Here is a 14,235-nt window from a genome sequence, read left to right on the forward strand (position 1 = left end):
CGCGAACACAGCGCATGCTTTTACCTTTTCCTGCTTTTCAGGCAATAACGTCGGCGTACAGAGAACACGTGCTTCGCTCGCGCAATGTAAACAATCGTGCATTGAACATCCCCGTTACTCTTCCATGTCATTGCGTCAAGAGCTTTCCTCTCACCTAAGCACGTTTCGTATGTCGGAGCAATAAGCCAAAGAATACACTCGGTGCGGTGCGTACGACGGTGCTCTTACCAGGGGCTCAGGACGCGCGCGCAGTTTCTCTCGGTGCGCTTTGCACAAAGCGCTGCAGAGAGAGCGAACTGGAAGGAGAGAAGGGGCAAAGAAACGCAGCAAAGTCCCCGGAGGCCCCCGCCTCTGCGAGCACCCTCCTCTTCCCACAGGAACGCGCGCGCCGATTGAACGCCGCGGGAACCAGATAGCGGCGAAAAGGTGCGCGCAAGCCAGCGAGGGAATCGCGTGCATACGCGGACGCACCGCCGGCGACTGACTGGTGCACCCTCGCCCCCACCTCGAAGGCGCACTTGTTGCGGCGGAAGGCGGCGGCACAGAAACGGAAACAAGGCGGGCACTCGGGCGGCCGACGGCGACCGCTGTGCGGCGGGGAGGTGAGACCCCCGGCAGGGGGGGGCATCGACTTCCCTCCTCTCTCAGACCCTGGGGTCCCCCGCTTATATAAAAGGGGGCCGCCTCCCCATTCGGAAGCCCCCGACCAGCAGTAGTAGCAGCAGCAGCTCAGAGCAGCGCCACAGAGTTGGTCGCGGCGGTAGTACTGTGTAGCTAGAGGCAGCACACGCATCGTCATGTCCGTCCTGTTTTTTTCGCCGTGGCTCGAAGTCACGCTGCCCACCTGGCTCGCCGTGTTCGTCGCCGTGCTGTTGGTCAGCCGCCGGTTCCTAACCGGGGTCGCGAGCCAGCTACCGCTGCCCCCGGGACCGTGGGGATTGCCCCTGGTGGGCTTCCTCCCGTTCCTCGGCAAGGAGTTCCACCGCACCTTGCAGTCGTTGGCGGTCACCTACGGCCCCATATACCAGATATTCCTGGGCTCCAAGCGGGTCGTGGTCATCAGCGACCCCAAGCTGGTGCGTCAAGCCTTCAGCCAGGCCGCCTTCTCCGGACGGCCCGACACGGAACTCACCAAGCTCCTTCAGGGATACGGTGAGGACCTGCTGGATGATGGATGCGCTTCCGTGGCACCCTGCGCGATAGCGTTGCGTCCACGTTGGACGGCGTCTCGGTGGGTGGCGCGGTGACAGCCGATGGGGGGCGTGGCTGGCCGCCCCAGTCGAGCACCAGGCGGTGGACCAGACTGTTCCTGCGCGTCCACGCAGCAGAGCGTTCGCTGCCGTGACGTCGTGCTACCAAGCCCGATAGTCCTCATTTGACTGGTACGAACAGAAAGACACCGTCAGTTCCTAATGCCGCGAGTTTGAGGAGGTCAGACGCGCCTTTCACCGCCCTATACGGTCCAGTTTCAGGTGTTCTTTTTGGAAATACATTACGGATCAGGAACAGCCTGATATTCGCTGAACAGCAAGCCAGGCGCACATTCCTTGCAGGCTCGATCACTTGATCTCGCGATAGGAATACGCTCGAACATGCAGTGTTAACACGCCGAGCTACACGAAATTGGTCTTGTCAATGCAGAGCGTTATCCTTAGTGCTGCAAAAAATGAATATGCGCGAAATGAACGCGGATTGTACGTGCATATATAGCATATACACTGATGTACACTGACGACATTTATTGGTGAAGTCACAGCTGCTCGCGCATGAAAAGTGGCCTGTCGTTCCTTCGAATCGAGTAAATGTAAGGCGAAAGTACCGCTCTGGGTCTGAAATTTTTCGTATTTTTTTAAACACACCCTCTGGAACCAGTTCACAAGACGACCATCTTTCCGGCACTGTTGACAACAGCAACGAATACATAGGATGCACAAAAAAAAGAGGTGAGCGCTATGTCTGGCCGCGAGTATATCATCGTAACTCGCTCAAACGCTACGTGCATGCACGTCCGCAGTCAGATTATTTGGCCTTTCTCGTAAAGGGCAAAGTTGACGTCGAATAGCTGGGCGGTCACAACATCTTATGGCCACACTTAGCGCTTCGACTCGAAGTCGAATCTCACAAATGAGCGTCAAGCGCGCGCTTGTCCATGGGTATTTCGAGCACCCTCGTGCGACAAGCGTGACTTCTATTGATCGTCGGTGGTCAGCAGTGAGGCTATGGTAGCACGTGCTGTATACGTCGCAGTACAGACATAGTCCTTCTACTCTATGTGTACAGCGTTTGAACGTAGCGTGCGGTATATCGGTGCTCCCGTGTACCTTCTTGACTATCGCGGGCACAAACAGTGGCATATACTGCGTGGGCCGCGAGTATTTTTTCGTGCTTCAAAAAAAGTTTTTCAAAACGTAGCAGACACCGGCAGATATCGCCGTTGAACTCACTAGCGTGAATCGGGTTGTATACACACGAAAAACGGGATGATGAATACCTAGGCAAATGCGGCTTTATTACACCATGGTCACGGAATAAGAACGAGCTGTGTCGTCTTTCAGATTAATTCTATGTTACTCGCGTATAAAAAGTATACTGAAGTCGAAAAGATAGAGCAAGGAGATCAAATTATAAAATGGCTAGAACTGGGGTTGGCGAGATTTCGCAACGCATCTGATACATCGGATAACTGTTATCATGCTAACAATATTATAAAGGTACGCATTCAGACAAACAAAGATGACCTTTGCTAGTTTTAATGTCTTGGTTATTTCTCTTCTTATACAAAACGCTATGGGCAACTGCATGAAGTAAAATTTACAAGAGAAATATGCAGGCAATTGCCGGTTCAAACATCTTGTTGAAACTTGGCCCCGATGCAGCGCCTGGGGCCGCAGTTAGCAATTAGTACGCTGCAGTATATTTTATATACCTTTAGACATAATCATAATTAGACGTAACATGAAAAGTCACGGCTTTTGCTTTCTTTAAGGTAACAAGCAGCTGCTAACTACAAATGTGGAAATGTGCGCTTTTATGAAGAGTCATGATAAAAGTGCACCCACGGATGCTATATCGCATTGTTATAAATGTGACACCGCGAAGTAAAGCAGGAAGGCACCTTATATGGGATCGTTCTGCGACATCTATTGTTGTAGCAATTGCAATCACTTTCTGTATCCCGTGCTAGAACACCTAAATTCACTCACTCATTTCATGGAGTTTAACGTGCCGATGGCTGTGTTACAATGGCTGTGTGACGTGGGCTGCATTACAAGCCGTGGTGGGCCAAGCACGGTGTATACGGCAAGAGTGATGTGGACACTTCGCAGTGTTCGGTATGGAGCGTTTGTGAATCAAAGTAATTTCATAGATTTTAAACGCGGACACACGTACGACACTTTCAACGGTTAAAGCAGAACTGTCTGAAAAAAGAAGTACTCTATATTCAATAGCAATAATTTTTTATTGCATTCAACCAAGGCACACGTAAAAAAAGTAGTGCGAGCAAATTAGACAACCTAAGCAGACAGGCGTGGCTTTTGTACTGCGAGAACTTTGTTGCCAGGTGTCTGAAGAGAAATGAACTAACCTAAGCAAAAAAAAAAAAAAAATTCTAGGGCATTTAAGCTCATCGTGAAACCTAAGGGCCTTAGCAGACTCAAGAATGACATTTCTGTATTCAAGTGTCTCGGAAGGTACGAAAACCTACATATGGGGCCAGGAAACTAGGATCTAAATCAAGTACACACGCATTTTCCCTGCTGCCCGAGCACTTAGAAAAAAAAACATTACTGCAGAAATCAATAAGCTCGCTCGATCTCACTTCTTTCACTTACCAACTAAGAAACAAAAATGAACCCTGTGAGAACATGGCACAGCATTAAATTAGTCCACCATCACCCTTTTATTTTAGAGCGTACTTGACACCGAGCGCGGCTTGTCATGTATGTTTGGCGAAACAAACGATTGTTTACATGGAAACGATGAAAAAGAAGAAAAATATCAACCGGATATTTTGATAATGCGGCATATACGTTCGCGCGCTTTATTCGAAAAAAAGAAGTCGGTCACTTATATTTCTAAGGTCTCACGCGCTGATTCAGTTGTCGATAATAATCGTGCTTCGTAACGTCATCTGCCCAGTGATTGTACTTCCGTTGATGTAGAGTCAAGGTGACATATAGTTTTTATGCTGGGTCAAGAAAAAAATGTTGCCATCAACCACGCGCTCCCAACACAAAGTGTTTGCGAAGGCGACACGGACTGTATTATTTATATTTCTCCTTCTCACCTTTGTACATGTGAAGGTACGTTCAGAGAGAAACGCTAACCTGACCAATCTCTCCACCGTCTTCCGCAGGCATCATCAACTCTGCAGGCGCCCTATGGCGCGAACAGCGTGCTTTCCTGCATCGCGTGTTCAGGGACTTCGTGCCTCGATACGGAAGGCCCGGCAGCGTGGCACTCGAGCAGAAAATGCAGGTATGTTGCACAGCCACTGTTTACGCGCTCATCAAATCCCACGCTCCTCGAGAGAGAGAGAGAGGGCGCTGCTATGTTTGTTTGCTTTTGTCTTTTTTCGATCGTGAAGTCGACACGGTTTAGGTTGTACGGCGATAATCGCAGCGATCCACATTAACCAGGTCGCACTTGCCAAGCAGCGGTTACCGCCGAACAACCAAAGCGACGCCAGCTCACGTGACGCTTACGGAGCCACGCGACGGCTGGCGTAGCGCGAACAAAATTCTATACTTGGGGTTGGCGGTTCATGAATATGCGCCTTCTTGTATGCGTGTCTCTAACAAGAGCACAAATCAAAATGAATGAGCGTTTCACGTTTCTGACTTTTCTCGCCCTACGCACATATATAGCACGGTGTAAGATATACATATTCTTATATATCTTGCACGGTAACCTATCGTAAAGCGGAAACTACATGAAACGTATCTGAGGCGTATTTTCAGCGCGGCCTCAGTAAGTCTGTTTCACCTCGCTCAAAGCTGGTATAACGGCTGAAGCGTGTTCCATGTTGTTTCCGCTTGCAATGGCGACCGCGTGATATGCCGTGCAGGGCCTGATCAGGGTATGGGCATTGTGCGGCGTGAAAGTGACGCCATTACCGGCGCGCCCGAAACTGTCAGAAATGGCCTCCACGTGGTTATCACTTTGCTGCCGGAAGGAGGGAAGGGGCAGTATTATTCGATCGACCATGTTTATTTTTTTTGCAATATCACTAATTTCCGTGCGTGTCGCGTAACGTAAACCTGCAAAAGTGAGCGTGACGACGTGAATGACTCACATTACGTGACTGTTGTTTCCGTAGCTGTCGAGTGCGTCCGATGACCGTAGCTCGACGTCACGTCGAGCTACGGTCATCTTTTTTTAAACTCAAGTGTGAAAGTGCGTACAATGACAAGTCTTATTTTAGTATACTTTCACGTGACATCACGGGTGAACACGTTCACGAATTTTCCACGTTTAGTTGGCCCAGCGAAAAGGCAGAAAAAAGAGGGTTGCCCTTGGAGAATTTTTTCTCGCACAAACATCGTGCACGTTTCAGTAACAATATCATTTTTATCATTTTTTTCCCGTTGCTACACTATATATGCAAAATAACTTTCGATTGTGAGCTCAAGATCAAGTACCTTTCTAGAAGATTACTTCCATTGTTGCCAAAAAGTCACCTTACCCGCCGTGGTTGATCAGTGGCTATGGTATTAGGCTGCTGAGCACGAGCTCGCGTGATCAAATCCCGGCCACGGCGGCCGCCTTTCGACGGGGGCGAAACGCGAAAACACTCGTGGTACTTGGATTTAGGTGCACGTACCCCAGGTGGTCGAAATTTCTGGAGTCCTCCACTACGGCGTGCCTCATAATCAGAAAGTGGTTTTGGCACGTAGAACCCCATAATTTTTTTTTAAGGTCACCTTCTGATGACCTGCAGAGTTAAAGCTAGCATTAAAACATTAAGGCCATCCAGATAGAAATACGTGAAATAGCTCATTATACGCGCAATCCTTTCAGATTGTGATCTAGAAACGTTAAGTAAGTTTTGTTAGAGAGGAGACAAAACAATTTGAAGTTCACAACCAATCGGTAGGAACTCCTGAACTGTGCCTTTACTGCAGAACACGTATGCACCGTCGGCTATTAACTGTGGCTATTTCTCAAGCGAACACGTGCTGTGTCACTTGACACCACTATAAATACATCGTTAACGGCCTATGTCAGGCAGTTTACCAATTATAAATTTGGGGGCACGGGGCGCTCAGGCAGGCGAACACGCGTCTAGATGTGAGCGTTTTGCAGTGGCAGGTAGTGGCGAACTTAACCCTCATACTGTGCTAACCGGAGGCACAATTCTGCTGCTTCACACAAGAATGAATACGGCGCTTGACCAGGCCTAGGGACACTCACAGCAGGCTACATAGCCTGTGAAGTTGAACTTTTTTTTACATTTGTCCTACGCCACAGTTGGCGCGGAATGTTGATGATCCAGGTTCTTGCGTAACACGCAATCTGCTAATCTGTAGTATTTGCAAAACAATGACTCGGCACCACGCACAATACCTCGTGTCTTATACTATCTGGTCTTGATGACGACCTCGTGGCAGTCGTAGTTTGCGTTCATCGCGCAAACGTACTTGCGTGGAGATCAATAAACAGCGTAAGCTTAGAAAAGCACGTGCCTATATTTTTTATGCATAAAGAGTTCATAAGCCTGCCAAGAATTCAATTGTGGCCCATAAGAGCTTTGCAGTGAAGACACAGTTCAGTACTGCGTTTTTCTGGCCTCGAACTAACATTTATAGATCACAACCCTGAATGCTGGTGCAAATAATGATCTACCTCAGGTGGTTTTTTTTGTTTTTTTTTTACCTGGAGGGTCTGAATGTTTAATTTAGGTCTGAACACCGTCAAAAAATTGCTTTTTTGTGGCAAAATTCGAAGTAATTTTCTGGAAAAATACCTGACAGTCAACATTATCTTTAGCAGAAACTATAGCTACTGGGGAAAAAAAGATAAAAATTCACTGTGGCTTGAACATTAGCGATGCTTAAAGGGACACTAAAGCGGAACAATAAATCAGTTTAGACTAATGACGCATTGTTTGAGAACCCTGCAGGCAGTCATTTAAAAAAAATGTTTGATTATTAGATGAGAAAATGACGGTCCAAGAATCAGTATTTGAATTTTGCGCCGAAACCCCAGCGCCGGTACGTCAGGGAGACGTCAGGGATTCCAAAATGTTTTCGCATTTCGGCCGCGTTGGCTGAGTAAAGGTTCCCGAAACTTGCCATGTTTAATATTTGGTTCATTTAGAACACAATGTAGTCAATCTGTACCGCTGTACACAATTAGTAGGCCCTGGAAGATGCCATCAAAATCCAAGACGTCACAGCCCCCAGGTGCGGGAACTTAAGTAGGCGTCGCCACCCGCATTTCGTTCTTGCGCTTTTTCTGCCTTACCAAACGTCTTACCGTTGTAAGAGTGGTGTTTTTGGTGTTGTGGATAGGTAGTTTACTGATGCAGAAGAAATCATTTTTCACTTTAGTGTCCCTTTGAGCAAAAATTTTATGAAAACGCAGATTTTTTTTTTTCTACTGAGACAATTCAACGCGGAAAAACCATAAATGTGTTCACCTATGGTGTCACGTGAAAGAACCACGGCAGTAGAATATTCTAAAATAAGATTTGTCATTGTACCCAGTTTCACATATCGGTCTGAGAAAATTTCACCGACGATTACGATACTCCCTCATGCGAAATTTGAGCGCAACTCTGTACGTGTTTTCGTTTCACGATATATTGAGGCGAAGAATTTGAAAGAGACTAGTAGCAGAGGTGCCAATCGTCGAAAATATGATTTGCAGGTCAAGCGCGTCGGCTTTATACATGACTCGTCGAAGGTTCCAGCGTAATCGCTGGTGCACGTGGGTTCCATAAAGTGCTACACGATTCGCGTCGCGTATGCAGTCAGATCACAAAACCATCGTAAACCATGACAATGGAAACAAGGGCAAACGAGACCAAACCAAACAAGCACGAGCGGGGGCGGACGCGAGTAGACAACAGTGCGAAACGAGCGGTCCCGCTGAGACCAGATACGAGTTGATACGAGTACTCATCGAGCGGTCGGGCGGGTCCGCATGACACCAGTTTCTCGCGCGCACATCACTAAAGGGGCCGCTCTCATTGGTCTCCACCGTTCGCGGCTCGCGCGTTTCGTCTCCCGCTCCGCGTTCTCTCTTTCATCTTTCGCTGTGCTCGTTCGCTCGGTTACGCCGCCGACGCTCGTCGTAGGAACGGGCGCTGCGCTCTAGAAAATTTACCTCATACCAACAGTTGCTTCTTCAGGATGACTCTAAAGAGCGCTCACGTCACAATTCTTTTTTTCGCGAGAAATAATTTGCTAAACGGGACCGGCCTGCATGGTGCATCTACCTGGTGGCGCAATGCTCAGACGGACAAAAAAAGCTAACATTTCTGTAACCAAGTCTATTCTACTTAGCTGCTGGTGTAAATGTTCGGCACTGGCGTAATCGTGTTGCGGCCAAAAATTTACACCCGCAGCAAAGTAGAATAAATAGACTTGGTTACAGCAACATTAGTTGCTTTTCTGTTTGAGCTTTGCGCCACCAGGCGACTGCACCATGCAGGCCGCGCTTGTTTACGACTCCGCCCTAACAACAACCTGCGTTTACTCAAATACCGGACACGCTAAACCTCTCTATTAAATGCTTTTAATAAGGATAGTTTTATGTGCTTTACAGCATGTGCTTGATTTCATATTTAAAAAAAATGATAACGCAGCAAAGATCAGACGTTGACAGCGCTGCGAGCGCATGGGACCTCACTGCGGCTTGCGTTCGGGGCCGCTAACATGTAACGTGTTTCTGCTCGCGAACGCAAACGCACCCAAGCGCTATGGGCTCCAAGGCCTTGCGTCCCCTAAACTAAAACTCTATTAGCACAATAGCTCACTAGCCCGATTTTCTCAAAGGGAAACGGCGATGCTCGCTTTTAAGGTCTGAGAAGTTTTTCGTGGAATGATCCTAAATATAAATAGCGAAGAAGTCGACCCATGAGAGGACAAATGGTGCAACGTACCGCCAAGAAAGCAAACAAACGCCACAATTTAATGCCCTGTCAGTTGCAACAAGAGTCTAAGCGCCAGCCTGAGACGCCGCCAAAACCGCCGTGGTTGCTCAGTGGCTATGGTGTTAGGCTGCTGAGCACGAGGTCGCGGGATCGAATCCCGGCCACGGCGGCCGCATTTCGATGGGGGCGAAATGCGAAAATACCCGTGCACTTAGATTTAGGTGCACATTAAAGAACCCCAGGTGGTCAAAATTTCCGGAGTCCCCCACTACGGCGTGCCTCATAATCAGGAAGTAGTTTTGGCACGTAAAACCCCATATATTATTATGAGACGCCGCCACGTATGTCTTTTTTCAAACTGAGCGGCCCGTCCCGCTCAGAGTAACGTTTAACACAGCAGCGATGGTGGCTCACTGCAATAATTTGTATCGCAGTCGGTTGCAACAAGTGTCTAAGCGTCAGCACGAGACGTGCTTTTGCCAAAGTGATTGACCCGGTGAAAAACCAATTGCGCGCAGGTGCACATCGGCGAGTTCCTGTCGTCGCTGGGGCCGTTCGAAGGCAGCTCGCTGCACGTGCGCCGGTCGCTCGCGCGCGCCGTCAGCAACATCCTCGGCTCGTTCCTCATGAGCGTCACATACTCGTCGCGCGACTCCAAGTTCGAGCAGCTGCTCGCGCTCTTCGAGGAAGGATTCAGGCTTCTCACGCTCGCCGTGCCCGTGAACTTCATACCGGCGCTGCGCTACGTGCCGGGCTCCAACTGGGCCTACCGGCGCATTAAGCGCAACCGGCACCAGACGGCCGACTACTTCAGGCGCATCGCAGACGCGCACCGGTCGTCGTACGTCGAGGGCACCGTGCGCGACATCGTCGACGCGTACCTCGTCCAGCTGCGGAGGGACAAGGCCAGAGGCATCCAGCGGGAGGACACGTACTTTTCCGGTGAGGAACCAGTGAGGCCTCTCTCGCGCGCGCGCGCGAAAAAGCATCGTCTTTGTTTATAGCCAGAATTGGAGTGCTTCGCATTTCGTGTCCTCCAAAACTCGTCATAGTTTGAAGCGAGGATATGGCTCGGCCTGGGCTACTAGCGTCTCTCGGAGGCCTCGAACGCTCACACGAACCACCACGAAGCAAAAGGCGGGGGGTATTCTGTGGATACCCAGTGGACTGTCCATTTCGGCCGCTGTTGATCGGCTAGGGCCGCTCGTCTCCTCTTCGTTATTTCAGCCGCATCCAATCAGCAGCGGCCCTAGGTGGACTCTTGCAGAATACCCCCCCCCCCCCCCCCTCTCACGGCTATTGCAGCCATGTGCGTGCTTTATATGGACGTGCCAAAGACTTTCCGTTCTATGAAACAGAGGGGACAGGCGTGGAATTTCGGGGGAATAGCCATTTCCTTGCTTGAAAACCTAATGCATCGCGTTTGTCATCTGTTGCACTCCCCTCGCCTTTTAGTAAATTTACTAAATAGGTCAAAATCTTGTATTTTCACTTCCCCTCCATCGGCCCTCATTTTCAATAATGAGCATAAATGGCAGAGTGACAGTTAGGGAGCCAGTGCGCACGTTTGGGGGGGCGAGGGTGACATGTCACGTGGCAGTAACCATATTACATTATGGCTTGTATTGTTCCTGGAACCGCCAGAACAAAAACATGTTCATTGTTGTCAGTGCCCAAACCAAATGAGGTGAGCACTACGTGTAGATAGCCCCAGAATTATGATTTCTGTACTTATTCTTCTGCCAGAAGATTCACGCCTCGATCGTTCTCCCATCCTTGCTTGTCGCACTACCCTTATTTTACCGTGTCTCCTAACCCGTTCCTTCCTGCCTCGTCTTCTCTACCTATGCGCAGAGGAGCAGTTGGTGCAAGTGCTGATGGACATCTTCAGTGCTGGCCTGGAGACCGTCACCTCGACCCTAGAGTGGGCCATCCTTTTGCTGGTGCGTCACCCGCACGTCCAGCGACGTCTCCAGGAGGAGCTGGACGCCCACCTGGCGTCCGAAGGGGAAAGGCCCGCTAGCATGGCCGACCTGCCCGCCCTCCCTTATGCACAGGCCACCATCCTTGAAGTGCTGCGACGCGCAAACGTCATAGCGCTCGGAAACGCCCACGCCACAACCTGGTGAGCCCGAAACGACACTTGAACAACTGAAAGGTTTAGCTGATAAAGTATGTGAAGTGGCAAGCAGATAAAAACATGATTGCGGTCACATGCATCCAAAGTGAAAACGGTGAAAACGACTTCGTGCACATCTTCGTCAATTTGGTGGTAGGGTTCGATTCTCGAATTAGAGCGAACCATTGAGCAACAAAATTTGCCGAGGACTAAGTGTTGGTTCTCTTCGCAGCAGATGCACTTGGTAGGTGCATATATTAGGTGGGTGACATACATGTTCATTTCACGTGTCACAGCTTTGCTACATAAATGCGCTACCGGAGAAAAAGAAAGGAGCACAAAGTAAACTGCGCACACTTTAAAACAGCGGTACCAGGTGGTATTCTCAATGTCTAACATGCGGGCGCTTAGACCAGGAACTTGAGCAGCGCAAATACAGCCTTCCGTGCGTAGTTTCTGTGGGAGCAGTGGCCTAAAACATTTTATTTTTCTGTTCTCATAGTGGACGATTTTCAATTATCATTATCCATTATCGGAACAGACACGATAGGTAGGCACACTGTCGTTCTCTTCTATCTTATTCTTCTCTACCGTCAAGAGACGCAGGGTGAGAAAGTTTATTGATGGGAATGCATGCAACAGCTGAAGCTGGCTTGATGAAAATAAGCAACGCAAGCACATTGTATTCAACCCACGTAATTTGTGCAGTGATGTGGAGCTGGCGGGCTACCGTATACCGGCAGACACTCATGTCGTCTCCAACCTTTGGGCCATCCACATGGACCCCGACCTGTGGGAGGACCCGGAAGAATTCCGGCCAGAGCGCTTCTTGGTGGACGGGCAAGTCCAAAAGCCGGATTACTTCATGCCCTTCTCTGTCGGTGAGCATATAGTTACCTTGAATTGGTACCTGTCGCGGTGGCCCAAGTGCTGTACATAGTGTTCTGCTGTATTCTAAGCGCGAGGTTGCCAGTTCAATTTCCGGCAACGGCAGCCGCATTTCGATGGCAGGCGAAACACAAAAATGCTCGCGTACTTAGATTTAGGTTCATGTTAAAGAACTCCAGGCGGTCAAAATTACTCCAGAGTCCGCTCCATTATATGGCGCGCCTCATAATCAGATTGTGGTTCCGGCACGAGAACTCCGAGAATGTAATTAAATTACGACCATCCAGAGTCAACCACATTCTTTCTCAGCAGCAACATGAGCCACAAGAACTGCCAGCATTGCCTAGACTGCTCATGGTGCGGCGCTGGGTCCTTGAATGCTGTGGAAGCAGAAAGGGCTGGCTGAGGAGCGGGGGAGGGCTATCGCTCCTGTAATGGGACGTGGCGCGTTCCAAGTCTGTCGTAGAACTCTGTGTCGTAACATTGGTGACTAGTGTGTTCTCTCGTTCTGTCGCCACGTGCTGCTGAGGCAGCGCTGTGAAGTGAACAGTGCAATTGTGGGCGGAGCGTTGGACCTCTGCGCAAAGTTAACCCGAATAAAAGCGGGCCATTTCGTCCTTGGCTAACCTATCCTGTCTCCGTGTCGTGCAGGTCGACGCATGTGCCTGGGCAACCACCTGACGCAGACTGAGGTGTTCCTCTTCCTCAGCAACCTGTTGCTTCGCTACACGCTCGAGCTGCCTGAAGGCGAGCAGCCGCCCTCCATGGACGGCCACGTCGCAGTGTCTCACACGCCCCGACCTTTCCGGGTCAAGATCACGCCCAGGAACAATGCCGCCGATACCACAACAGCCTTTGCCAACGTCGAACAATTCTGCAGTGACCTTGGTTGAGTGGAGCATTTCCCGATCTCGCCATTGCCCACCTACTATGTTCCTCTCCACTAGTTGGCCGTTCCTATTCCTAGGGAGCACTGAACATAATCCCGGTGAAAAACGAAGAGGGCATGCCTGGCAGCTCGCGACCCCTCAAGAATCTGTGAGCTGCAGCATCCGTGCTTCGCTAGGACTAAACGTCACTGCCTACAACATCCCATCATAGAGGGCAGCTCCTCCCAGCTGTAAATGTCGCCGTGCAGACGAGCGCTGTCACATTTATTGCTGATGCACAACCGGTGACGAAAAAAGAGGCTGCGGGGACTGAAGCCAACCAGAATGATAACTAGGCCTCAACTACTATAGTCTGCAGTGAAGAGCTACCTCGTATTGATCAAAGCGTGGCCTGTCAGCCACACAGGTGGCTACGCAGCCATCGGAGTACTACGTGTACAGTCCTCAGAGTGGGTGGCACAAGACACCATAATTTCTGTACTCTACACGCCGATCGAGCTTGCGCGGGTATGCCGTATGGCCATATTATCTCAGGATGGAGACACGACATAATCCTTGTTCGTAAAAACAGCAGTTTTTGTGTAGCATAGTATGTAGCAGCAGCCGTTCACATAGTGTCAGGCTTGAGAATTCAGAGGGCATACCAAGCAAATCGTGCAAGTCATGTGATGACCATGATTGATTGTGCCACAGCATATTTTAAAATTTGACTAAGTCAAATAGCTCCGCCACTAAGAGAAGAAAAAGAACAGAAGCAGCTTCTAGTCTTCTGATACAGGTGTCTGAAATGCAACAAAAGGCATGATCTGCAGTGAAAAGCACACCTTTCTCACTGCTAAGTACAAGCAGCTTTCAATGAAGATAGCGAGACACTTATAAAGTCAGCTCTTTTTAAACGCGCTGTAAACATCCTGAGCGAACAGCCTACTTTCATGTCAATTGCAATGTCAAATGTGCGTAACTAGCCAAGCAGGAAGGTCATTCAATACTGGTGCATTCAAGTGATACATTCATGTCTATTGGAAAATTACAAGTGCCACGACATATAGTACACTAGAATCAATTTTCTTTTTTGCATTCAAGGTAATGTGTACATAAAAAAAAAACAGGGTATTCAGTTGCATAGATTAATCTCTTACACTTGCAGATAGAAGCTTGCAAGCTTAGCACACGAAAAGTCAGAAATGAACCACCTCAAGCATGAAGCCTCTTTACCCACCAGTCACATGTACTCTCAT

The 14,235-nt window shown here is 49.3% G+C and overlaps 1 protein-coding gene across 1 annotated transcript; it reads left to right on the forward strand.

The window, feature by feature from the left end:
* The first annotated feature begins 426 nt into the window (after window positions 1-426).
* On the forward strand, window positions 427-13,000 carry LOC135913125 (cytochrome P450 18a1-like). Its single transcript, XM_065445810.1, has 6 exons — window positions 427-1,152; window positions 4,358-4,479; window positions 9,619-10,042; window positions 10,955-11,225; window positions 11,928-12,100; window positions 12,759-13,000. Exons 1-6 carry the CDS (start codon window positions 798-800, stop codon window positions 12,998-13,000), a joined length of 1,587 nt encoding a protein of 528 aa, XP_065301882.1. The 5' UTR covers window positions 427-797.
* Window positions 13,001-14,235: the final 1,235 nt, after the last annotated feature.

This window comes from Dermacentor albipictus, chromosome 2 (assembly GCF_038994185.2).
Source record: "Dermacentor albipictus isolate Rhodes 1998 colony chromosome 2, USDA_Dalb.pri_finalv2, whole genome shotgun sequence".
Taxonomy (NCBI): domain Eukaryota; kingdom Metazoa; phylum Arthropoda; class Arachnida; order Ixodida; family Ixodidae; genus Dermacentor; species Dermacentor albipictus.